Consider the following 25207-nt stretch of genomic DNA (forward strand, 5'->3'; position numbering starts at 1 on the left):
TCCAGCAGAAAGGAGATTCCTAATCCTTGGAGTTCTATCCTAGGAAGCAAGGGCTGTGTTATGAAGGGAGATGAGGAGCATTTCTACAGCTCAGACATGGCCAAGAAAAACAGGACTGTCTTGCCCTGACCTCGAGGCTCAGGCTAGTGCAGGTGGGTGCTTGTAGCCCAAGTTGAAAAAGTAGGGAATATGATGGTCCAGGACTGATTAGAGAATGGAGAGTATGAGCTTGGCACCCAGGTGAGATGTGCCTACAGAGGCAGATGTGCAGCCTTTATGGAGTGGTGCCCAGCTGGACAGCTCTGCCCTTGCCAGGTGTTCTAGGCACCAAATTATATGCATGTACTATATTCAGTGCTTTATACAATATCGCAATCATCACAGGTTCCACAAAAGAGATTTTTATCATGCCCACCTAACAGATGACGAAACTGAGGCAGAGAGTCAGGTGACTTGCCTAAGATCACTTAAGAAAAGAAATTGGAAGATAGGAATTTGAACTCAGATCTCTTTGATCCAACTTGCATTACAGCTCTCAAGATCTAAGCTTTCTAGGTTTAAAAAAAGTAAAAAAAACCTTTCAGCAACCTGATAAGTATTTGTGGAATCCAGAGTTCCAGCCCCAGTTAAGGCCTCAGATGGTTGCCACCTCATATCAGCCTCAGCTCCCCGATTCCTGACGCACTGACACTAGGAGAGAATAAACATTTCTTGTTTTAACCCACTAAGCATTGGGCATGTGTTACTCAGAAATTGATAATGAATACACTGCTGTTAGATGAAGCCACAAAATATGTGGGGGGGGGGGTGGCAAAAGGAGGAGGACGTGACTTACAGAAAGCCCCAAGAAAGCCTGACAAAAAAGAGAAAGTACCAGAAATTCTCTCTGGCTCAGGGAATTATGTAAAGACACAGAGATGGAGAGGAAAGTTGGGAGACAAACGTGTCCTGACCTCTGCCTTAGGGCTGAAGTCCTTGGGGCTGAAGTTCTCCGATTGGTTGAGGAAGAGTCAAGTTCCTGTTTGGACCTATAGGAGGCGAATGTCTCCCGGGGTGCTCTGTACTGAGCCTGGGCTCTCAGCCCTCTTTAGGTACAGAAAAGACCGAGAAGTTCCCACAGGCCCCCGAGGGAGTAAAAGGAGGTCACTGAAAGTCTGGCTGGGTAGCTGCCAGAGAAAGTTGTCACTATGGCAATGAGGCAGAATGACCCTAACCAGGGTCAAAGAGGAGTCACCCCCCACATCTCAGGAATACCACAGAAAAGGAGCCAAATCAGCAGGGAGGGTCATGGGCCCGAGGGAAGCAGAGAGAACATAGCCAAGTTACAGCCGTTAAGAGGCCCTCACACCCAATGTCAGCAAAATGCCCAGGAAAGGGAAAGACCCATCACGCATGCCCCCAAACCAGCAGGAACTCAGGGATCCTACTGTGTCCCAGCGCCTGAAGTCACATAACTTCCACGGCACCATCTCGGAGAGGAGGAAACTGGTGAGGAGGGCAGGGGAGAAAGGATAAAGGCGTGAATCCCCCTACCCCCAAAAAACGTTACCGAAAAGATCACTTCAGGGACTGGATCAGATTGAATTCATTTTTTTCCTCCACTATCCAGTGGGAGCTGGGGGTGGGGCTTGAAAGGAAAATCACATAAGTTATAGAAAACAGTAAAGCTACAGTTTCTTAGCACAGCTCCATAAATAGGCGCTTCCAATTCAGGTGCTATGAAAATATGTCGCAATGATTTTTGGAGGTTCAAAGCAGGGCTGTGTGCTCGATCTAGAACATGAGAACCAGAGGGGATACTAAAAATATCTAATTCCTAGCACTTCCCTCTGTGTTTGCCTTATCTGATGACACCCATGTCCCTCCTCCCGCAGCCCATGACCCAGCAAACTCCAAGGGCTGGTATTGAAAAGACGGCATCGGCTTTGCCATATGCACTGTTTGGGAATTATACCTTTAGGATCTATTTTAAAGTGCTGTCACTCAGCCACTGGCCCCAACACGTGCAGCTCAGAGAAACAGCAGGCAGGAATCAGAATTTGTTCTGAAGGTCAGAAGCCAACCTCGTTTTATTGAAATGTGTACAGGGGCTTGGGAAGGAACAGGACCTCACCGCACTGTGGCCGTGGGCACCAAAGCCAGCCATCACACCCACTGTCCTGGGCCTTCCTGCGGGCAGCTCTTTGGAACTCGGTCTGGCTGGAGCCTCATGAAGCCCAGACCTCCCGGGCAACTATCTCCACCAGAGCAGACTGGGACATGTTCACCATGGAAGGGCAGGTAGGAGGCCACCAGGTTGGCTGAAGGGGGACGTTTTCTTTGCTATTCATCTATTCTTTTGTTTTGTTTCGTTTTTGTTTTTGTTTTTTAAGACACTCGGTTCTTGCAAGCAGGTGCTTTCCAAATGGTCCAAGCAGTCAGGGAGGCAGGGGCCTCACACAGAGTGAGCTCTCCTCATCCTCCACTAGTTTTGTCCTTGAAATCAGAAGCCCTGACGCAGCCCAAATCACAGGCAGACTCACACGGCAGTGAGGTCCACACTGCCTCGTGCAACACACACACACACACACATACACACACACACGGCCGGACGCCGGGAAAAGCTTCTCGCGGGGCCCGAGGCTCATTTCATGTTTCTCTCGATCCAGTCTTTAAAAGGCAGCACTTTGGTGAAGGCGGTGGAGAGGCTGTGGCTGCATGTCTTGTCATAGCTCCAGCTGACCAGCCCCACCAGATGCCAGCGCGGCTCAGGGGACGCCCGTCCCGGGAAGGACACGGCCGCGATGCCCCCCGTCTCTGCCGTGCAGATGTCAGAAGGGGCAGCGGGGTCCCGGCTGGCACAGAACATGTTGTCCGTGACGCTCACAGGGATGCCGCGCTCTTCATGCTGCTCCTCACACAGCAGCGCGTCCACCGGCCGGACCACCCCCGAGCGCAGCGCGTCGTTCTTGAAGCTGGGGCTCCGCACATCCGCCAGGACGTTCCAGCCGGCCACGGTGATGTGCGACTCCTGGAAGGAGGGGCTGAGGTCCCGCGTGGCCGCGAGGCAGATGGGCTGCACGCGGGTGCTGATGCGAGCCTTGTCCAGGAGCTTCAGGACGGCGATGTCAGCGTCCAGCAGGATGGGGTCGTAGTTGGGGTGCAGAATGATTGCCGAAATCTACAAATGCAAGGGGGAGTGGACAGCAGGGGTGAGCAGCCACTCCCACAGTGGACAAGGGCAGGCAAGCCCTGGGGCGGAATTATCCGGAGACAATGTCTAGGAGACAACTGCAATTATTGGGAGACACTTTGCTCAAAGCATCGCAGAAAGCAACTGCTCTATTTCCAGGGTTGCAAACGGAAATGCGTCCTGGGGCTTGGAGGATGGTGCTAAATAAATGGAGTGGACAGGTGAGGCTACAGAGAATGAGAGTGCACACCCCATCCAAAGTGGCCACTGCCACTTGGTTCCAGCTGACCACTGCCAGGCAGAAATGGGCCTGCATTCTAACTTTACCAGAGAATAGACTCCAGATCTTTGTCTGAAACCTCCTGATTTTCACATGTTGGCAGATGCCTGATTAAAAAATGATATGTCAGCACGATCTAAGCACAAACCCCTATGGTCTATCAGTTTGCAATCCCTGGTCCACTGTAAACATTTCATTTACCTTCAACCTAGTAAGTGAGAGCTATACCCAGAATGTTCCACAAGACTTTCCCACAAAGTCTTCCCTGATTGTCCCAATCCTTGCTGATCACTGTCTTTGATGGGGGCCTCCAGGAGCTTATATCTGTGATACCTTCTAACATTTTATGATTATGTTCTATTATTTCAACTACATTTGGGCACATTTCCTCAAGGCTTCTCTTGAGTTGAACTAATCACGACTCAACTAGTCTTCTTTCCCACTAGCCTGTGGACTCTTCAGCACAGAAACCATGTCTTATTCAATTCTGTATCTATTCCCAGTGAATGCCACGGTGTGGGAGCTCAACAATGGATGGATGGATGGATGGATGGATGGATGGATGGATGGATGGATGGACCAACTGACTGATGGACAGAGAGATGGATAGGTGAGTGAGTAGGTAGGAGGCTGGACAGAAGAGAGGGAGGGAAGAAGGGAGCAGGCAGGAAGAGAGAAGAATATTATAAATTGATTGGGAATATCTTGGATAAAACCTCTCTATGTCCTCAAAGCCTACCTAGTACAGGGCCCTAAACATAATAGGTGATTAACTTTTGATGACCATAATGATAGATAATATTTGTTACTATATTATTTTTAAAACAATTTAAGGGGGAAAAGACTCCATAGTCCTTCTCGATGCCCCCTTTCTAGTACTTGTTAATATGAAATATTGGGCACCTGCTATAGGTCAGGCTCTGGGCTGGGTGCCAAAGTGCTAAGGTGACATGGCTGACACAGCATTTGCTCTCCCAGTGCTGGGAGTTTGCTGAGCCCGGGACCCAGGTTCCAGATTGCAGCCTTCTCTCACCCGCAAGCTCTGGATGGTCTTCTCATCGCGGTCGTCATCCCGGTAGAACTTCCCCAGGACGACTTTGAGGTCTGCTGTCTTTACCATGGTGACCTTCCCCAAGTCAGTGACGCAGTGGGCGGCCACCACCACGGTACGCTCATTCACCAGGGCACCGCTGCACACCAGGAACCACTCATCCTTGAGCAGGCTGCCACCATGCACGCCGCTGGCCCTCCTGTAGACAGCCGCCTGCCATGGCCAGCGCAGCCCCGGGGTCTTTGCAGCAGTGACATTCTCAGTTTTCCCACAAACTATGGAGAAAGCACCAGTTCAGTAAGATCAACTCAGACCTCCCCATCCAAAGGGTGTCATGGGTATGCCGTGGGTGTCATGACCACTAAGCAGTTAACCTGTTTTTCTTTACCCTTTAAATATTAATCAACCATCAGGTGGTCAGATATAAAATCTATGGTTAAAATTGGAGAGTTCCAATTCCAAACACTTACTGGGCGAGAGCCTCAGTCTTCTTGCGTGTGAAATGGATATAGTAATGACAATCATCTCATAGGGTGAGATGACGTATAAAAACAATTACACTCAATATATCATGATCATCAATGGTTATCAATATATAGACCACCATGAACTAAACCATACTGTTTACCTTTGACAAAAGGATGGGGAAGGTGGCTTAGTATGTGCAAGACCTTATTCCAGACACTTCCATATATTATCTCAGTAATCATCATTATAACCTTATTGAGTAACACCTGTTTATCTAATTAATAATAACCTAATTAGTCTCATTAGATAACGAGGATGAAAAGTAGGGCTTAGACAGGGTAACAAAGACGACATAACTAGAAGGCTTCTAGCACCTTTAACCCCTTCTCCACATTGTATTTAATGACTGTTCTCTCTCTTTTCTCCAAGTAAATACGCATATGATACAATTATCCACCAAAATGTGTGCCCCACTTCTCAATAAGTTCAAATAAGATTTAATGTGTTAATTTTTCCTGAGTAATGAGTTTAAGCCAGAGGAAAGAAGCTCTAACTGTGGAATTTCAGAAATCACCAAGCTAGGGAAAGTATTGGAGGACCATTCCTTTGGACAAGGAACTTTTCCCAAGAAGAGGATGATGGCTCTTCATAGGCAGCCGTGTTAGAAATAAGCCACTCCAGCCCAAGAGCAAGCCTTGACTCACTAGGGATGCAGGACGGGGCACGCCCACTCCACTTTCCAGTTCTCAGACATGTCCTCCGGCTGCTGCCCAGTCGGCGGTAGAAAGGAGAAATGCATTCATACTGGAGCTGGGTGTGCAGATGTTGGTACCCAGTGGGCAGGTCTCCAAAGGGAAGGGCTGGCTTCTTGGTAGGGGCACCCTGGAATTTCTGCTTGCTGAAAGCTGATGAGTACAACTGGTGTAATGGCGTCTCCCTACACAGGGACACACAGGCCCAGAGAGAGAAAGCAGGGCGAGAGATAGTCATTGCGGACTTTTTAGTTCCATGCTAACCTCATGGAGGTATTTGGTTACAGAAGAAGGATAAACAACAGCTATCTCATTCTCATTCTCTCTCTCTCTCTCTCTTTCTCTCTCTCTCTCTCTCTCTCTCTCTCTCTCTCTCTCTCACACACACACACACACACACACACTTTCACTTTACCACTGAGCAAATTCCAAATTCTCTTGCACACGTCAACCTTCATTCTATTCCTTCATTTCCATTTCTGGCATGCCTCCAGCTGCCCAGGATTTTAACCAAAGAGGATAATATCTGACATAATAGCTGCTATCCAAAGGAATGCTATACGCGCACACACACACACAAATAATTGTGGAATTAAACAGGAAAGGAAGTTAATTTGAATGAGAGAAATCTAGGCGTATTTTTTTCTCTAACCATTAACATAATGGGGCAACATCAAGAATTATCTCGAACTAAACTGTGTTGATACAATAATTTGATTTAGCAATTAGCAGATATAATTAGTACACCTCAGAGAATAGAACTTTCTCTCAGGGCACATTGATTGGGAACAATATGGAGCATTGTGTGTAAATGTGAAAAGGCTTTTTAAACAAGCCCTGAGGTTGAAGCCCACCAAAACCACTCTGGGATGCTTGGGGGAGATGTACGCATATTGTTCAGCTCATGTTCATTTCATATCAGTCAGCCACATAATGACTGTTAACTGAAAAGTTAGGCTTCCTTTAGGAATCAATGTTCTCATCCCTGTTTAACGAATGGAGAAAGGAAGCCCAGAGTAAGTGGGAGTGCTGGAGGGCACACAGGAAGCTAAGATGGTACCCAAGGCAGTGCTCAGCAGGCATGAGTTCCACCCTGGTGTCTCTCCAGCACCAATTTGATATCCTCTTAAGCAATCTATTTTATGTGTCTCTATAGTGCTTTGCTCAGAGCAAATATTCCATCCATATTGATTTCATTCAATGAATCTTTATTTCATGTTTAGAACCAGGTTTGCAGTTCAGGGAGCTTCTGAACTTGCAAATAAGCTCATTTTTTGGCCTCTCTCGTGAAAGTCTACACTGCCTTTGGAGGTTCCTGGGTAAGCCTGGCTGTTCCACCATATCCCTGCTCCAATCGTCTGTTTTCCAGAAATACCCTTAAAGTTGAGTTTTAGGCTTGCTTTCTCCTTTACATGTGACACCTGGCACCTTGCCACTTAACCTCCCACTATAATTGCTTTAAAAATGCAAAGCCCAATAACTGACACTACAGAAATACAAAAGATTATAAGAAAATACTACCAACAATTATATGCCAACCAACTGGGCAATCAGGAAGAAATGGATAAATTCCTAGAAACACATAATCTTCCAAGACTGAATCAAGAAGAAATAAGAACTCTCAACAAACCAATTATCAAAATCAAATCAGTAATCAAGAAACTCCCAACAAACAAAAATCCTGGACCAGGTGGCTTCACAGGTAGATTTTACCAAATATTCAAAGAATAAACACCTATCATGGATGATGGCTGGTGAGAATGTGGAGAAGGGAACCCTCGTTCACTGTTAGTGGGATTGCAAATTGGTACAGCCACTACGGAAAACAGTACGGAAGTTCCTCAAAAAATAAAAAATAGAACTACCTTATAACCCAAGAATTCCACTCCTGGATATTTATCTGAAGAAATCCAAAACACTAATTTGAAAAGATATATGTATCTCTATGTTCACTGCAGCATTATTTACAATAGCCAAGATATGGAAGCAACATAAGTACCCATCAATAGGCAATTGGATAAAGGAGAGGTGGTACATACATACAATAGTATACTAGCCATACAAAAGAGTGAAATCTTACCATTTGCAACAACATGAATGGACCTAGAGGGTATTATGCTGAGTCAGGTAGAGAAAGTCACATAGAGAAAGACAAATACCATGTGATTTCACTTATATGTGGCATCTAAAGAATAAAATAAATGAACATCAACAACAAAATAAACAGAAACAGACTCATAGATACAGAGAACAAACTGATGGTCGCCAGATGAGAGGGGGTTTGGGGGATGGGTGAGAAAGGTGAAGGGATTAAGAAGTACAAATTGGTAGTTACCAAACAGTCCCAGGGATATAAAGTACAGTATAAGGAATATAGTCAATAATATGGTAACAACAATGTATACTGTTAGGTGGGTACTGGACTAACCAGGGGGATCATGTCATAAATTATATAAATGTCCAACCACTATGCTATATACCTGAAACTAATGTAAAATAATATTGAATGTTAACTGTAATTGAAAAAAAAACTTTAACGCACAGCTCAGTGGACTTTTTTAACAGCCCAGGATCTCCTCTACAAGATGTCTTCTCAGCAAGAACAGGTGTGTCAGGTTTATCTCACTAAGTGAAAGTCCAGACCCAGGTAAATTACAAGGATCAGAACGGGTGGTGGGGGGGGGTGGAAGGGTGGGGCAGAATTTGGATTCCACTGCCCCTGTTCCCAAGCAAATGCCTTGCCTATAAAGGTAAAGACAGAAATGGAATGAGGTAACCGAAAGAAGAGTGAGAGATTGATAAATATCCTGATTTAAGAACATTTCGGGTCACTTGGTCGAGGTCAGTTCTACTCAGTGGGATTCACTGTCACTATTTCTAAAAACAACAGCTACTGCTGACAGGTATTCATATGAAAAGGCGTTTTGCTAAGGCCTTTACATAAGGTACAGTGCTGGCGGAAGGGAGCAGGCCCTGAAGACTTCAGACCCTAAAGACCCAGATTTGCATGCTGGCTTTGCCACTTCTTCTAGCAATGGGACCTTGGGCAAATTACTTAACTTCTCTGAGCCTCAATTTACCCATCTGTAATAAAACCAGTAATAAAATGTTAATATGAAGTCCTGCTTCAGAGGTTGTAGTGAAGATTAAATGTGTTAATGCATGCAAAGCCCTCAGAAGAACAAAGGGCATGGAGCAAACACTCATTCGAAGTTAGTGTTGCATGGATCCTTACAACCACCGCTGGAGACAGGTGTTATTATGATTGGCCTTGTTTTTCAAATGAGGAAACAAAAAGCTCAGCAAGTTTAGGGACGTGCCCAAGAACACCCAGCGCTAAAGAGAGACAGACATGAACCCCTATTTGTCAATCCAATTCTTTCATTCAATAAATATTGATGGACGTCATGAAAATGGCGGTATGAGGTAAGAAATCTCCTCTGGAATTTACAACAAATTGAAAAACTATAACTTCACAAAGGACTCCCTGCACAACAGACAGGCAAAACTAAGAGGTGAACTACTGAAATCATCTAAAGGTGGGCAAATTGCACAAGCAGGGGAAGAGGAAAGGGAGAAGTACAGAGATGGAGCTGTGCGGGTGCAGGACGCAGACCTAGCTCAGTGCTTCAAGCTCGCTGCATCCCGGAACTACCGCAGCTGTGGGAGAGGGAAGAACTCGGACTGCTAGGGCTCTGTTTATGGCCCACAGGGCTGAGGGGACAGCATATAACACGGCTGAACCCAACGCACACGACAGAGACCTCAGAGCAAAGACTGAGGAAAGAAGGCTGAAAACGGTGGTTTAAGCCCTCACTGCTGAGCAGAGAATGGAAGCCTTAGGCGCTGAGCCTAGCCGCCCCCTCCCTACCCTCCCAGACTTCATCCTGCCCCCACCTGCCCAGTGCTAGAAGCAGAACAGCAGCAGTGTCAGATCAAAATAACAGAACATTTGCAGTTCTGAGAACTATGGTCGGCAGATACAGACTCGCAACTGAACTAGTTCTGGCAAAGGAGAATGAGCCGTGGAAGCAGGACTGGCTGTGGTGGTGGTCGTCGCCACTGCTCTGGGCTATCTCTCACAACCTACCTCATCCCTACCCCCACATATCTGGGAGGATTCCTGCAGCAGTAAACACAGATGCTGAAACACATGGGCTCTGAATCTGGTGCAGGAAGAGCTTTGGAACTTCAGAAGCTCTCTACATCCCCCCATGGAGGCAGAGCTGTATGACCCAGGTGAACTGTTTGTTCACAGAGGAGAAGCCCACCTTCCAGAAATCCCCTCATTGTGTGAGAAGCCAGAATAGTGCAGAGACAACATGGCACTACAGCGTGAGAGAGAATAAAAGGCTGCATTCAGAGAGAAAATAAAACATTCTGCAAACACCTACTGGAAAACAAAAGAAAGACCTCTTTCTATCATCCTGTTGCAGAACCTACTCCTGTAGATGACTAGGAAGAGAAATAATAAATCATTAATTGCCATGAATAACCAAGGTAACCAGGAAGAAAATGAAAAGTCTCCAGAAAATGAATTTAAAGACATGGAAATATGTGACTTAAATGACAGAGAATTCAAGATTGCAGTTCTTAAAAAATTCAATGAGATGCAAGAAAACACATACCAGCAGTTTAATGAACTCGGAAACATAATCAAAGAACAAAATGAACATTTTACCAAAGAGATTGAAATTTTAAAAAACAACCAAGTAGAATTTCTGCAGATTAAGAACTCAATAAAAGAAATGAAGAATGAAATGGCCATCTTAGGTAGTAGAGTTGACCAGATGGAGGAAAGAATCAGTGACATTGAAGATAGAAATCTGGAAATGAAATGGATGAAAGAAGAAAGAGACTTGAGACTTAAAAGAAATAAAAGAACTCTACAAAAACTTTCTGACTCCATCAGAAAGAGCAATATAAGAATATTGGGCATACCAGAAGGAGAAGAAAGAGCGAAGGGAACAGAGAGTATATTCAAATAGTTGACGAGAACGTCCCAAACTTGCGGAAAGAACTGGATCCTCGAATCCAAGAAGCAAATAGAACACCTAGTTACCTCAACCCCAACAGGTCTTCTCCAAGGCACATTGTATTAAAGCTGTCAAAAATTAAAGACAAAGAAAGAATCCTCAAGGCATCCAGGGAAAATAAGACGGTAACCTACAAAGGAAAGCCCATTAGATCATCATCAGACTTTTCAGCAAAACCCTATAAGCCAGGAGGGAGTGGAACCAAATATTCAAACTAGTGAAAGAGAGAAATTATGAGCCAAGAATAATATACCCAGCAAAGGTATCCTTTAGATATGAAGGAGGAATAAAGACCTTTCCAGACACACAGAAGCTGAAGGAATTTTCTAACACATGACCTGCACTACAAGAAATACTGAAGAAGGGTATTCAACAAGCATAAATGGTTATAATATGTGACAACCAAAACATAAAGGGGGGTGGGGGGCAGTAAAGGCCTGAACCGGAATATGGGAATGGAGAAAGCAAGCATGTTGAAGAAAAATGGAATACTCTAAACATGAAACTTTCTTTTACATAAACTTAATGATAACCACTCAAAAAAAAAATCCAGAACTGAAATATATAATGTAATAAAAGAAGAAACAGAGGGAAAAATCATAGAATACTACCACACAGAAATAACAGACAACAATAAAAAGGCAAAAAAACAATGGAGACACAGTCTTACCAGAAAACCAAAGATAGAATGATAGGAAATCCTCACATATCAATAATCACCCTAAATGTAAATGGACTGAACTCACCAATAAAAAGGCACAGAGTAGCAGATTGGATCAAAAAATTAAACCCAACCATATGCTGCCTCCAAGAGACACATCTTAGCTACAAGGACAAATGTAGACTCAGAATGAAAGTGCGGAAATTGACACGCCAAGCAAATGGTATCCAGAGAAAATCAGGTGTAGCCATACTGATATCAGATGAAACAGACTTCAGGGTGATAAACACAACAAGAGACAAAGATGGACATTTCAGAATGATAAAGGGGACTATACAACAAGAAGACGTAACAGTCATCAATATTATGCCCCCAATCAGGGAGCACCAAAATATACCCAGCAACTACTAACAGAACTAAAGGGAGAAATTGACCAAAACACAATTATACTAGGGGACCTAAATACATCATTGACAGCTATGGATAGATCATCCAAACAGAAAATAAATAAAGAAATAGCAGCCTTAAATGACACATTAGATGAAATGGACACAATTGACATTTATAGAGCACTTCATCCTAGAACATCAGACTATACATTTTTTTCTAGTGTACATGGAACATTCTCAATGATAGACCATATATTGGAACATAAAACTAGCTTCAGCAAATTTAAGAAGATTGAAATCATCCCAAACATATTCTCTGCTCACCAGGGTTTGAAATTGGATATCAACTGCAAAAAGAAAGCAGGAAAAACCACAAATACGACATAATTTTAAAGAACAACTGGGTCAAAGAAGAAATAAGAGGAGAGATCAAAAGATACATAGAAACAAATGAGAATGAAAATACATCCTACCAAAATTTTTGGGATGCAGTGAAAACAGTTTTAAAAGGGAAATTTATATCATTACAGGCCCATCTCAAGAAACGAAAAATCCCAGATAAATAACCTCACATTACACCTTAAAGAACTAAAAAAGAAGAACAAATGAAACCCAACGTCAGCAGAAGAAAGGAAATAAAAATCACAGCAGAACTAAGTGAAATAGAGAACAAAAAGACAATAGAAAAATTAATGTGACAAAGAGCTGGTTCTTTGAAAAGATTAATAAAATTGACAAACCCTTGGCTAGACTCACTAAGAAAAAAAGAGAAAAGACACTAATAAACAAAATCAGAAATGAAAGAAGGGAAGTTATCACGGATGCCACAGAAATACAAAGGATCATCCAAGAATACTATGAAGGACTATATGCCACCAAATTCAATAACCTAGAAGAAATGGACAATTTCTTAGAAACATCTAGCCTTCCTAGGTTGAATCACAAAGAACTGGAAAATCTAAATAGAGTGATCACCAGTAAGGAAATTAAATCAGTCATCCGAAACTTTCCGAAAAGCAAAAGTCCGGGACCAGATGGTTTCACTAGTGAATTCCACCAAACCTTCAAAAAGGATCTAATACCTGTCCTATTCAAACTCTTCCAAAAAATTGAAGAAGAGACAATACTCTCTAACTCATTTTATGAGGCCAACATTACCCTGATACCAAAACCTGGTAAGGATAACACACACAAAAAACAAAACTACAGACGAATATGTCTGATGAATACTGATGCAAAAATCCCAAACAAAATTCTAGTAAATCGAATGCAACAATACATTAAAAAGATTATTCATCACGACCAAGTGGGGTTCATTCCAGGGGCACAGGATGCTTCAACACATGCAAATCCATCAATGTGATACATTTTATAAACAAAATAAAGGACAAAAATCATATGATTATATCAATTGATGCAGAAAAATCATTTGACAAGATGCAACATCCACTTATGATTAAAACACTTAATAAAATACGTATAGAAGGAAAATATCTTAACTTAATAAAGACCATATATGACAAACCTTCAGCTAATATCATAATTAATGGTGAAAAACTGAAGCCCTTTGCTCTACGTTCAGGAACACAACAGGGCTGTCCCCTATCACCTCTGCTTTTCAACATAGTACTGGAATTCCTTGCCAGAGCAATCAGGCAAGAGAAAGAAATAAAAGGCATCCAATTTGCGAATGAAGAAGTTAAATTGTCACTCTTTGCAGATGACATGATGCTATGTATTGAAAACCCTAAAGACTCCACCAAAAAGCTATTAGAAACAATAAATGAATACAGTAAAGTTGCTGGCTACAAAATCAATGTACAAAAGTCCAGTGCATTACTATATATTAACAATGAAATCTCAGAAAAATAAATTTAAAATAAAATTCCTTTTGCAATTGTAACAAAAAGAATAAAATACCTAGGAATAAACTTAACCAAGAATATGAAAGACCTATATGCTGAAAACTATAAAATATTTTAAAAGAAATTGAAGAAGACACAAAGAAATGGAAAGACATGCCATGCTCATGGATTGGAAGAATAAACATAGTTAAAATGGCCGTATTACCCAAAGCAATATACAGATTTAATGCAGTCCCCATCAAAATACCAATGGCATTTTTTAAAGAAATAGAACAAAAAATCACCAGATTTGTTTGGAACCACAAAAGACCCCAAATAGCCAAAGCAATCTTAAGAAAAATGAACAGTGCTGGAGGTATCACACTCCCTGACTTTAGCTTGTACTACAGGGCAACAATAATCAAAACAGCATGGTATTGGCAGAAAAACAGACAGACAGACCAATGGAATAGAATTGAGAACCCAGAAATAAATCCACATAAATATGGACAGATAATTTTTGACAAAGAAGCAAAAACACATACAATGGAAAAAAGACAGCCTCTTCAATAAATGGTGCTGGGAGAACTGGAAAGCCACATGCGAAAGAATAAAACTGGACTGCTATCTGTCACCATGTACCAAAATTAATTCAAAATGGATCAAAGACTTAAGCATAAGACCTGACACAATAAACTGCATAGAAGAAAACATAGGTACTAAACTTATGGACCTTGGGTTCAAAGAGTATTTTATGAATTTGACTCCAAAGAGAAGGGAAGTAAAAGCTAAAATAAACGAATGGGACTACATTAAACTTAAAAGCTTCCGCACAGTAAAAGAAACTATCAACAAAATAAAGAGGTAACCAACTGAATGGGAAAGATTTTTACAAAGAGCGCCTCCTATAAGCGGCTAATACCCAAAATATACAAGGAACTCATACAACTCAACAACAACAAAAAACAAACAACCCAATTGAAAAATGGGCAGAGGACCTGAAGAGACATTTCTCCAAAGTGGACATATAAATGGCCAATAGACATGGAAAAAATGCTCAACATTACTAATCATCAGAGAAATGCAAACAAAAACTAAAATGAGATATCACCTCACCACAGTCAGAATGGCTATCATCAACAATACAAATAGTAACAAGTGTTAGAGAGGCTGTGGAGAAAAAGGAACCCTCATACACTGTTGGTGGGAATGCAGACTGGAGCAGCCGCTATGGAAGGCAGTGTGGAGGTTCCTCAGAAAACTAAGACTAGAATTACCATATGACCCAGCAATCCCTCTGCTGGGTATCTACCCAAAAAATCTGAAAACATTTATGCATAAAGACATGTGTGCTCTAATGTTCATTGCAGCTTTATTTACGGTGGCCAAGACATGGAAACAACCAAAATGTCCTTCGATAGATGAATGGATAAAGAAGTTGTGGTATATATACACAATGGAATACTATTCGGCAGTAAGAAAAGATGAAATAGTACCATTTGTGACAACATGGATGGATCTTGAAATTATAATGCTAAGTGAAATAAGTCAGACAGAAAAAGTAGAAAACCATGATTTCACTGATATGTGGTATACAAAACTGAAAGCAACAAAAGAACAAGACAGACAAATGAAGGAACAAAAACTCATAGACACAGACAATAGTTTAGGAGTTACCAGAGGGTAAGGGGGGTGGAGGACTCTAGAAGAGGGTAAACGGGGTCTAATACATGGTGATGGAAAGAGAACTGACTCTGGGTGGTGAACACACAATGTGAGATATAGATAATGTATTACAGAATTGTACACCTGAAATCGATGTAACTTTACTAACAATTGTCACCGTAATAAACTTTAATAAATTAAATAAATAAATAAATTTACTAGGTGCCTGCTCTGTGGCAGACACTATTCTAGGTACTGGAACTCCAGCATGAACAAACAGATAATGTTTCTGCACTTGTAACTTTCACATGTTTTTGGTGGATTCCGGCCGGGAGATGGACATGGATGAAATAAGCCATAACACAGGATGTAAGACACCAGGTAGAGATGGATGCTGAGAGGAAAAGCAAAGCATAGTGAAGGCCAGAGAGCACTGGGTAAAGATGTCCGCTTGGCGGCCACAGTGGCGGTGGGGTTATTTCTTAAAGGACAGTCAGGGAAGGTCGGTCTGCCAGGTACACACTGAGCAGAGACCTGAAGGAAGTGAGGATGAGGCCCAGGTGGAATCCAATGGAAGCAGGTTCCAGACAGAAGGAGACACGCGTGCAAAGGTTCTGAAGCAGAATCGTGCTTGGAGAGATAAGAGGAAAAGCGAGGCAGGCTGTGTGCCTGGAGTGGAGGGGGGCGGAGAATGGTGGGAGGTGACATGAGAACAGTATTTCCTACAAAATAAGTGGAGGAGATGTAGAAATGGGCCTATTCTCTCCCAACCGGGTGGCCTCCCTCTGTCTTTCCAGGAGGAAGGCTGGGCGCGTTTACCCGAGGGCTCAGTGCCCTCATCAGGGCTGGTCCCTGAGCTCTAGTTCCTGGGCTCCACCAGCCTGCCTCACCTGGTTCTTACTACCAAGAAGATCTTTCCATAGCTGGCTGCATCAGGCAGGAATGCCATCTCCCTAGAAACTGCCATAATAAACACATTGAAACTTCAGGAATTTCTGTGTATTAAAATCCAGTTCCTCAAATATCATCTTAAAGTCTTGCTTCCCGCCAGTCACCTACTTTCCCACGATCCAGTGAAATCTGTACATCTTCCAACAGTTGCTACCTCTTGACTAAAGACAGCTGGCTAACAAGCCACCATCTAACAAGCCCTATTCTTCCCTGTACTTAGCACTGAGTGTCCCTAAGGAACCTCAGACTGTCTTTGGCCAAACACAAATGGGGAAAGTGGGTGGGAGGGGAACATTCATTTGCTTTTAAAACACAGTTGAGGTGTTTCAACCTCACCTTGACTGAACCTGCACTGGAAGAACTCTCCGTCTCACCAGGTCTGAGATCTTTGGTTCTCGGCAAGCTAAAAAGAGAGAGAGAGAGAGAGAGAGAGAGAGAGAGAGAGAGAATGCTGCATAATCTTTTTCCATATTAACTTGTTCACATCATTCAGTTCAGATTCAGACCTGAGCACCCTTTCTGGATACCAGATACACATTCCCCAGGCTCTCAGAGGTGGGACACATCAGCTAAGCTTGGACAGCTCCCTTAGCAAAAGAGCATGCTGCCTGTCATCGAAATTGACAACCCCCCCACCCCCCAAGAACCCAAGTAAACACTTACTGGAAAGGGGCTCCACCTGGGTGATTTGAAACAACGGTAGCTAACAGACGAGCATTATCTGTTCACATCAACAGTATTTAGCGAACTTGATCAAAATGGAATAAAAGTCAAAGTGAAGGTTCTACATTCTAGCCCAACACAGGGAATTGCAAGGTTCTCATTTAAAAGCAGACAGCAGTGTCAATCATCGATAATAAATCTTGGGTAACTGACACCCCCGTGTCCCTTCTCTGCAATTAAAGCACCGAAGAATCATTGGAGGGCAACTCAAAGCCTAGTTTAATTTTGTAAGAAGTCTTCCTTTCTTCACAAGTGAAAAGGAATCCTACCCATCTCACTTTCTCAGTCAAGCAAGCCAACTTTCGCCTAATTAGCAACCTAGGGGCCTTTGGTTGTATTAACTTGTAATAGAAAAGTTGACAAAAATTTCCAAGGCTATATGTAACACCGTTTCCATACTTAATGAAATCAAGAATCAGAGTCTGTGCTGGTGGGGATGAAGGTCGCTTCTGGCTAAAGTCTAAAGTGATTTGTTCCTTTCACAAACCATTTTCTTTCATCCCCTTTCCCATGATTCGGCTTGTTGACAAACACCCAGAAGGAAAAGTGGAGGACTGAGGCAATTATCTGGACAATCTAGGCCAAGGACATACTTTTCTTCCCTGGAAACAGCCAGATCATTGTGACCTGTCCCCCAAAGAGAGGGGCTATTGACCTGGAGCCACCAGTGAATCAATTCAGTAAGAAACTAGCATCCCCACCGCTAAGGGTTACCGGCGAAACGTCGCTCTACATTTCATTTCTTCTGGTCCCAAAATACCTTTTACCTTGAGCTCCCAGATTGCCTCACTTTCAGGTCACATGATTCTCTCACTCCTGCCTACATCTCTTTTCTTTTCCTTTGTCTTCCGTCCGACTGGAATATAATATTGTCCCAGCTCCTCTTCATCTCTATAAATCCCCGCTCCAATCCTACTCACTTCATGTAATGGTCCCTACTTCAGACAATATCGATCACCCCTTTTCTTTGAATGTACACTATTCACCTGTTCCAAGAACTCTGCCTCGAATATTCAACGATTTACTGTCTTTTTAAGTTATTTGTAATATCTCAAACGCTCCTCCACATAAGCTGGCAGGCCTGATTTGTCCTTGTATTTCTTACACTAACTTAATATTGTATAGAGACTGGATAAATGGAGCTATAGAAATGCATACGGATTGCTTCCCTTCTTTCCTTGGGTTTGCATATAGAAAACTCAGCCCTGTCATTTTTCCTAAACTGCTCGGAAAACTACGTCACTCTTCTTGATCACATCAAGATGTGGCGAGTAGGATGAGCAGGTCCCAGGACAGTCCCAAACAGAAGCAAATGTTTTTAGGGATGGTTTCCAACCTGACAGTAACATGTGGGTCCAGGGAGAACTTAAGAGAGAAAGGCATTTTCCAGGGACTCAAAGCATGTGTGGGAGCCACTGAAACGTCCAACAACTCCAATCACTTCTACACACAAACTTCAGAAATCTTTGCCAATTACCTTTTAGGCATATGGGCTGCTTCCCTGACCACTCTCCATTCTGCTGGCAAGTTCTCTTCTCGTTACCACTAAGAACATACGAATTGTTACAAAAGAAGGATACAACAGTGCCAATCTTTGCATAGCGTCCATTGATGAGCCCAGGGCCTCCTGTTACTTTCTTGTACCCATTGACTGGGCCCCCAGGGTCGGAGCAGTTTCTTTCTTCGACGACTAAAAGAGAAATAAAAGAAGAGCTATTAAATGTCTGAAGCATTCCATTTTAGAATCGAATCTTTTCATGTTTCATTGCATTAAAAATGCAATGATATGGAGTCTGCCAACAATGGCACTCAACAGAATTACCAAGAGAAAACTCGTAATAGAAAATGCATGAATTAGATACATCTTTCCCTTGCTTTAATGATTTAGTCTTAAATTAAAAAGTGTTTCATTCTCTACGTAAATAAATTTCATACCACAACTGGCTCTCATATCATCGTGTTTATTCCTTTCTCAAAGTGTGGGAGCTGGGCAAACCTGGGCAAAAAAACACATTTCACCTAGATTTTATGATCAGTATACAAGGGTTATTGTTTTTCAGTGTTGTATTATCTCCTTTGTTCACTAAAGCTTGGACAATTAACTAGACTATTTCCTATTTGTGTTGTACGCAGAAAGTAGAGCTGATTAGAAACAAGAGTGCATATATGACATGAATTTTATTTAGATTTTACATTTCATCTTTAGGAGCATAAGTGTGTTAAAAGTTATAGCTAAGAATACTAGAGAACTCTATAAATTCAGAGATACAACAAATTTCCCTTGATGTCCAAATGGAACTTTCCATCTAAACACTAAGCAATATTCATTATGAAGGTATTTCTATTCCCTTACTCATGTTAAATAGCTACTTAAAGTAGAAATAGCATCACCAGCTATTCTGAGCACTGAACAGGATATTAGATATATCATGGAAATATTCTATCAGATAGATAACATATTCTCCTCAAATAGATCATGGCACAATACTGAATATTACTTGCTAAGGGCACAGAGTGAGTGCCCTGAAGAATTCAACCTTTAATTGATGAATTTGGGTACCAATCACTCCATCAACCTCCCTAGTCTCTTTTTAATCATTTCTTCTAAGACACTGGCTCATGCCTATAAAACAGTCCCCATACAATACAATTATGCATTTGACATGCTTTCCTTCCCATAACTATCCAATTACCTTTCAAGCAACTTGCCTCCAGGCAAGAAAAGAATCTCCATTCAGATAGCACTTTAAAAATATGTGCGAACGAAAAGTCAATAATTTTCCTATGTGCAATTTGGCAAGGTTGCTAATATTAGCCAAACTACATGTCTGTCGACTCTAAGAGTGCCCAAAGACCAGGCGGCAGATGACCTCAGTGATACTCTGCTTCTGGGCTACGCAATATGAGCAATTTCCCTGGGGGGTGACTCCAAAACCCCACCTGAAGTGTAAAAAGGGGACCTCACTGAGTGAGCTGTTTGAAAAATACCAATATGGGGACTCAGCCCCAGTGCTCTGTATTTCCAGGAATGCCTCCATGAGGTGGGAGGAAAAGGCAGAGAAAGCATTCTCTATTGCTTCAGAGATGGGGCTTCCTTCTTATGGTACAGACTCACTCAGTGCTGAACAGATAGCCCGGAAGCAACTGACAGGAGCCCACAGATTGCAATCATCTCAAAAGCATGGTAGGTTACACTTGCAGGATTTAGAAAATGGAATTAGTGGCCAACATAAAAATCAAGGGGTTTCTCATAAAAATCTGTATTATCAGCTCCTGACAAAATTCAGATCTGGAAACCCCGGGCCTGTATTCCCACATGGCAACAATCCACTGGCATTGAGACGTGGCTTTCAGCTTACATGGGAGCTGAGTTCTTCACTTGGCCACGGCCCCCACCAGCTGCCAGCTCGGGCAGGCACCTGAATCTGTGGCCAGTTAGCCTCTCAAAGCGCTATGATCTGTGCCCTTCAAGTGTAGTTCTTCATCCATGTTGAGCTTTGCTTCCTAGAGCTCATGGCCAAGAAAGATTGGGTGATACTTAAGACCAGTCCTGAAATACTGAAAGAAAATGAACTCTACTCTAGCCATATCAGCCTCAGCAGAAGCTAAGAAACCAGTTCAACTATAAGCCTGATAATAGGATTTCCAAGGTCCACTAGGTTGCCTTCCCATGATTTCCTATGTGTAGGATTCTCATCACTGTATCCCATTTAATGTGAGTTTAACTAGCAGGAACTTTGGAGAGTTCTAGAGCCCCTGGAGGTAATAAAGCCTTAGGACAATTCAAATCCTTTGTTTCTCTCACTAAAGAGGCTTTAAAAGAAGACTTAAAGAGAAACTGACTGAGGATTGCAAACAAGTCTGCCAAGGCTGAGGAATTCTGCCATATTTCTATAATTCTTAGATGTTTACTCTTTCATTATGCGGTATGTCTCACATCAGGTCACATATGTACTTTTCGTATAATGTTTCTTTACTCCAACCCTCAGAAAAGCTATAATTAAATCAACAGTGCACCTTAAACTTGATGAGATCTTAGAATGGAGAATTATTGTTTGGTTTTAAATTATTGCTCATGGAATATCACCAGGATAGAGCCGAGTGATGCTTCTGAGTTAGGAAGCCAAGATTCTATGGCTAAAATTCAAAAGAAATACAGATAATAGAAATAGACTTACAAAGGATCCAGATAATGTCATTGTCTGACACTACTTAAAAATAATTATACTGAATTTGTTCAAGAAAAGTAAAGACAAAATTGAGAACTTAGGTAAAAAACTGAAAATGTTGAAAAATAACCAATGGAGGAATCTAGAACTGAAAAGTTACAATGACAAATTAAAAAACTCAGGTGAGTTTAATAGCAAATCAGGTACAGCTTAAGAGTATGAATAAACTGAAAGATAACTTCAAAAAACAATCAGAATGAAGGCCAAGGGACTAAAAGGTGAAAAATGCACAGCAAAATGAAAGGGACACTGGGGATACTGAGAATGTTAATAAATAACTGGCATCCCAGAAGGAAAAGAGAGAGTGATTGGAGCAAAAACAATATGTAAAGAGATAATATCTGAAAATGTCCCAAACAGATGAAAGACATCAACCTACAGATTTACAACATTCAAAGCCAGAGAAACAGGAAGAAAACCACACATAGATGTAATATATAAAACTGTTCAAAACCAAAACAAAAAGAAAAAAAAAATTAAACAGCCTAAGAGGGAAAAAGGGACTGGAAAAAACATCCCTAATACAATTATAGTCACTGTCTCTGGCTTGTAATTTTAAAAATGATTTTTGCTCCTTTATACTTCCCCTCCCCCCAGGTTTTATAATCAGAAAATGTAAGCAAAGGGGTGGCTAGATAGCTCAGTTGGTTAGAGCGCAAGCTCTGAACAACAAGGTTGTCGGTTCGATTCCCACATGGGCCAGTGAGCTGCACCCTCCACAACTAGATTGACGAAAACCAGCTGCTGCTGAGCTTCTGGAGGGACAGCTGGCTGGCTCAGTTGGTTAGAGCGCGAGCTCTCAACAACAACTTTCAACACTGTCGCTGGTTCAATTTCTGCATAGGATGGTGGTATCTTTGCAGGGGGCAATCTTTAGTGCCCCCTGGAGAAACATACTGTTCCCCAATATCCCCAATTTAAAAAAAAATGTTTAAAGAAAATGTAAGCATAAGTTTGTTGTTTACTAGTTTTGTTGTTTCTGTTATTATTATTTTTTACACATCAGGCAAAACGGTTTGGGGCCTCCCTACTAAGCCTATAAACCTAGCATTAAGTCTTCCATACTTTTTTTGTTTGATTTGCACCCCATGCAAATCTGTTTACTAGTTTGCATAATCATAGAGTAATCCAAATTTGCATGAATTCAAATTTAATTGAGTTTTGTCACTAAACTCTGGTGGAAAAAGAATGGCCTCCTGGATCATATAAATACAGGTTCAAATAATCATTTGGTTTCTCAGTGTCCAGAACAAGCACACAGTAGGTACTCAGTAAACATTTGTTGATGAGTGGAAGTTTACTCATTTTTCCATGTAATGAACTAGGACCTAAGAAAATTACTTAATCTCTCTAGGCCTTGCTTTTCTCATCTGTAAAACAGGATAATATCACTTATCTGTGTGGGCTGGTTTTGAGGAGTAGTTTAAATAACACATAGTTTCCTTTTCACTTGGCTGCCTTTATTTACAAAGCACCCCACTATCTTTAAAAATCAATCCCCCAAAGTCATAAACCTTAAAGAAAGAAAAACCCACAACGAAATCTAAAGGTCCATCACTGGCCATATTTGAATAACAGGCAATATTCCACTCTGTTTTCTGGCCTCTTGGTAATGGGTAACCATGATGGGCTTCCAGACCTGAGTCCAATACGTTTATTAGGACTTCTCAGTACCAACCACGGTCTTTAGACACGCATCTCTTTTAATCTTGAATGATGAAAGTTAAAAATTGTATCCCGGTATCAAACATCCACTGGGCATTATTCTCTCTTCCCTGTCATTTATTTCCTGTACTTTCCAAAGCTGAACACTCTCCTATGATGCTTTGAAGAGAATTCTAAGACTTCCTCCGTCCATGCTTTCCTCGCTTGGTTCAGACATCTACCTGTTGGGTTCACAGACTATCTGCATCTCATCAGAGCATCTCCCCAGGGTTAGATTTCAAAACGACCTCTTTTCTTCTCCCATAGCTTCTCTTTTTAGAAACCTTTGTATCTCCCCATTGAACAGATTCATGAATCTTTTCTACTTGATTTTTAAGGGCTTTGTGTTTCATTTCTCCTCAGTGGGATGGATGTTTTCACACAAAGTCAAAAGAGAAGTGAAAACATCTGCCTCTCTGGCCTGAAGGAACATCACCCTCCTGCTTTGCTAGGTAAAATATTCCATGATTATTAATAAATAGCACATTGCCCTGTTACTTTTGGGACTCAGCCTGGGAACAGAAATACATTAAGTTTAGCGAGCCCTTATATGATATTTCGTGAACAACAACTGTACTTGGGAGTGCGTTTTTCTGAGATACTGTTTCATATAAACATTCAAAGAAAGATTTCTCTACCTTTGTCTTCAGTTTTTCTCAGGGCAACGGTATGAGGTGGTCTGCTGTGATACCACTTTACAGAACTATATAGGATGGCTTTGTGATAACTTTGTAGTGAACCCTCTGGGTGCCCCACCCAGGTCCCCTCATATGCTTTTACCACCCCAGCTTCTACACACGAACTTTATTGCTGAGCGCTGGCACCTGCCACCTTCAGAGCCTTGACCTCAGGCATGGGTACCAAATTGCCCATTTGAAGAGCCAATAAATACCTGGATTTTTGTCCTCTTCCTGGCCACCCCAGGCTTGCCTATAGCCAATGACTAACGGGTGTGGAAGGACAAAAATCCAACTCCTGTTCCTCTAGGTGTCATTTACAGCCCCTTGCACCCTACGGGATCAGGCTGAGGCTGGGTGTTCAGTTGAAATCACTCTCGCTCGATTTCTTCCTCTTTCCTATCTTGCTTCCCCAATCCTCTTACTGGTTGGTCCTGGGAGTACTTCCTTTAATAAATCACTTGGACCCAAATGCTTGGCTCATGGACTGTTTTGGAGAGAAAGTAACCGAAGACAGCTCTGCTGCTTTCTTAGCCCTGTGCATCAGGGACCTCATGCCTTCCCAGGGTAGCACTCCTGGGAGCTGACAAGACCCCCGAGAGGCAGCTGTCTCAGTGCTGGGCATTGAGCCTTGCATGCCTTTCAGCACTCTGGGGGATTGTGGGGAGGATGACTGGTGGGGCAACTAGAGGGGCTGAATGTCATCAGAGGGCCTCCAGCCTCCTCATATGCTCTCAGGCCCCAGGCCAGCCCCAGGCCAGCAGAGCTGTTTTACCTGATGGGACTGGGAACCCTGAAACAATGGGCTTCCCCAAGCTAAACAGTGTGGCCCTAAATCCACCATCTGAGGATTCTCCCTGATGATTTGGTGCTGTGTAAAAAGCCAGGGACCTTTCCACCACCCTAGGACACAGAGGACACCCAACAATGACTGAGACTGAACTTCTATGAGGATGAATTATGGGTCTCAGAATTGGATTTAAGTTGATTTAAAGCAAATGGAATTATATCTTTTGCTCTCCTATCTGACTGGTCCACTAAGATTCATACTCAATACAAGGCAGCTGAGATGACATGGTCTAGTTCTACAAGAAATGGACATGATGATGGAGACATCAGGAAAACCTGGAGATCGTTTTAGGAAAAATGACTCCTCAGTGCACACAAAAACCACTTTTTCTGTGCCTTCAATATAATAGATCGATTCTATTGAATGTGACAAAAGGTATCCACACTCTTTGTCCCTAACGTAGGGAATGGACTCACCTCCCAGTCCCCTAATAATCACAAAACTCAGGGGGCAGATCCCAGCTGTGGCAAGAAAACAGACCTCATTCCATTATATCGCTGTCCACTGGTATATCCTAGTTCACAAAATAGCTTTTCCTGAATAACTGCAGAATGCTGACATGCTACACCACACTCCCATGAACACATTTGTCTTTTCAGTTTGCTTCAGTCTCAAAGGTGTAAGCTTAAATTTGGAGACAAGATCTATAAAAAGCCCCAGGAACCAACGAATCTAGTCACTGCTTTGCCGTGGGAAGTCCAGCATGTATTTCGGCAGAGAAAGACTGTGAAGTGCTACTGATTTCATTGATTAAT

The 25207-nt window shown here is 42.3% G+C and overlaps 1 protein-coding gene across 4 annotated transcripts in view; it reads right to left on the minus strand.

Moving 5' to 3' along the window:
* Nucleotides 1-2038: 2038 nt before the first annotated feature.
* Nucleotides 2039-25207, minus strand: part of PAMR1 (peptidase domain containing associated with muscle regeneration 1) — a 150587-nt gene continuing 127418 nt past the window's right edge. For all 4 annotated transcript variants that reach the window (XM_074336210.1, XM_019738561.2, XM_019738556.2 and 1 more), the window contains 5 exons: nt 18470-18682; nt 16606-16672; nt 5676-5908; nt 4486-4778; nt 2039-3160 (listed from right to left, as the gene is read on the minus strand). In XM_074336210.1, coding sequence (XP_074192311.1) covers nt 2624-3160; nt 4486-4778; nt 5676-5908; nt 16606-16672; nt 18470-18682 — 1343 coding nt within the window. In that variant the 3' untranslated portion in view covers nt 2039-2623. The remainder of the gene's footprint in view (nt 3161-4485; nt 4779-5675; nt 5909-16605; nt 16673-18469; nt 18683-25207) is intronic.

This window comes from Rhinolophus sinicus, linkage group LG06, assembly GCF_036562045.2.
Source record: "Rhinolophus sinicus isolate RSC01 linkage group LG06, ASM3656204v1, whole genome shotgun sequence".
NCBI lineage: Eukaryota > Metazoa > Chordata > Mammalia > Chiroptera > Rhinolophidae > Rhinolophus > Rhinolophus sinicus.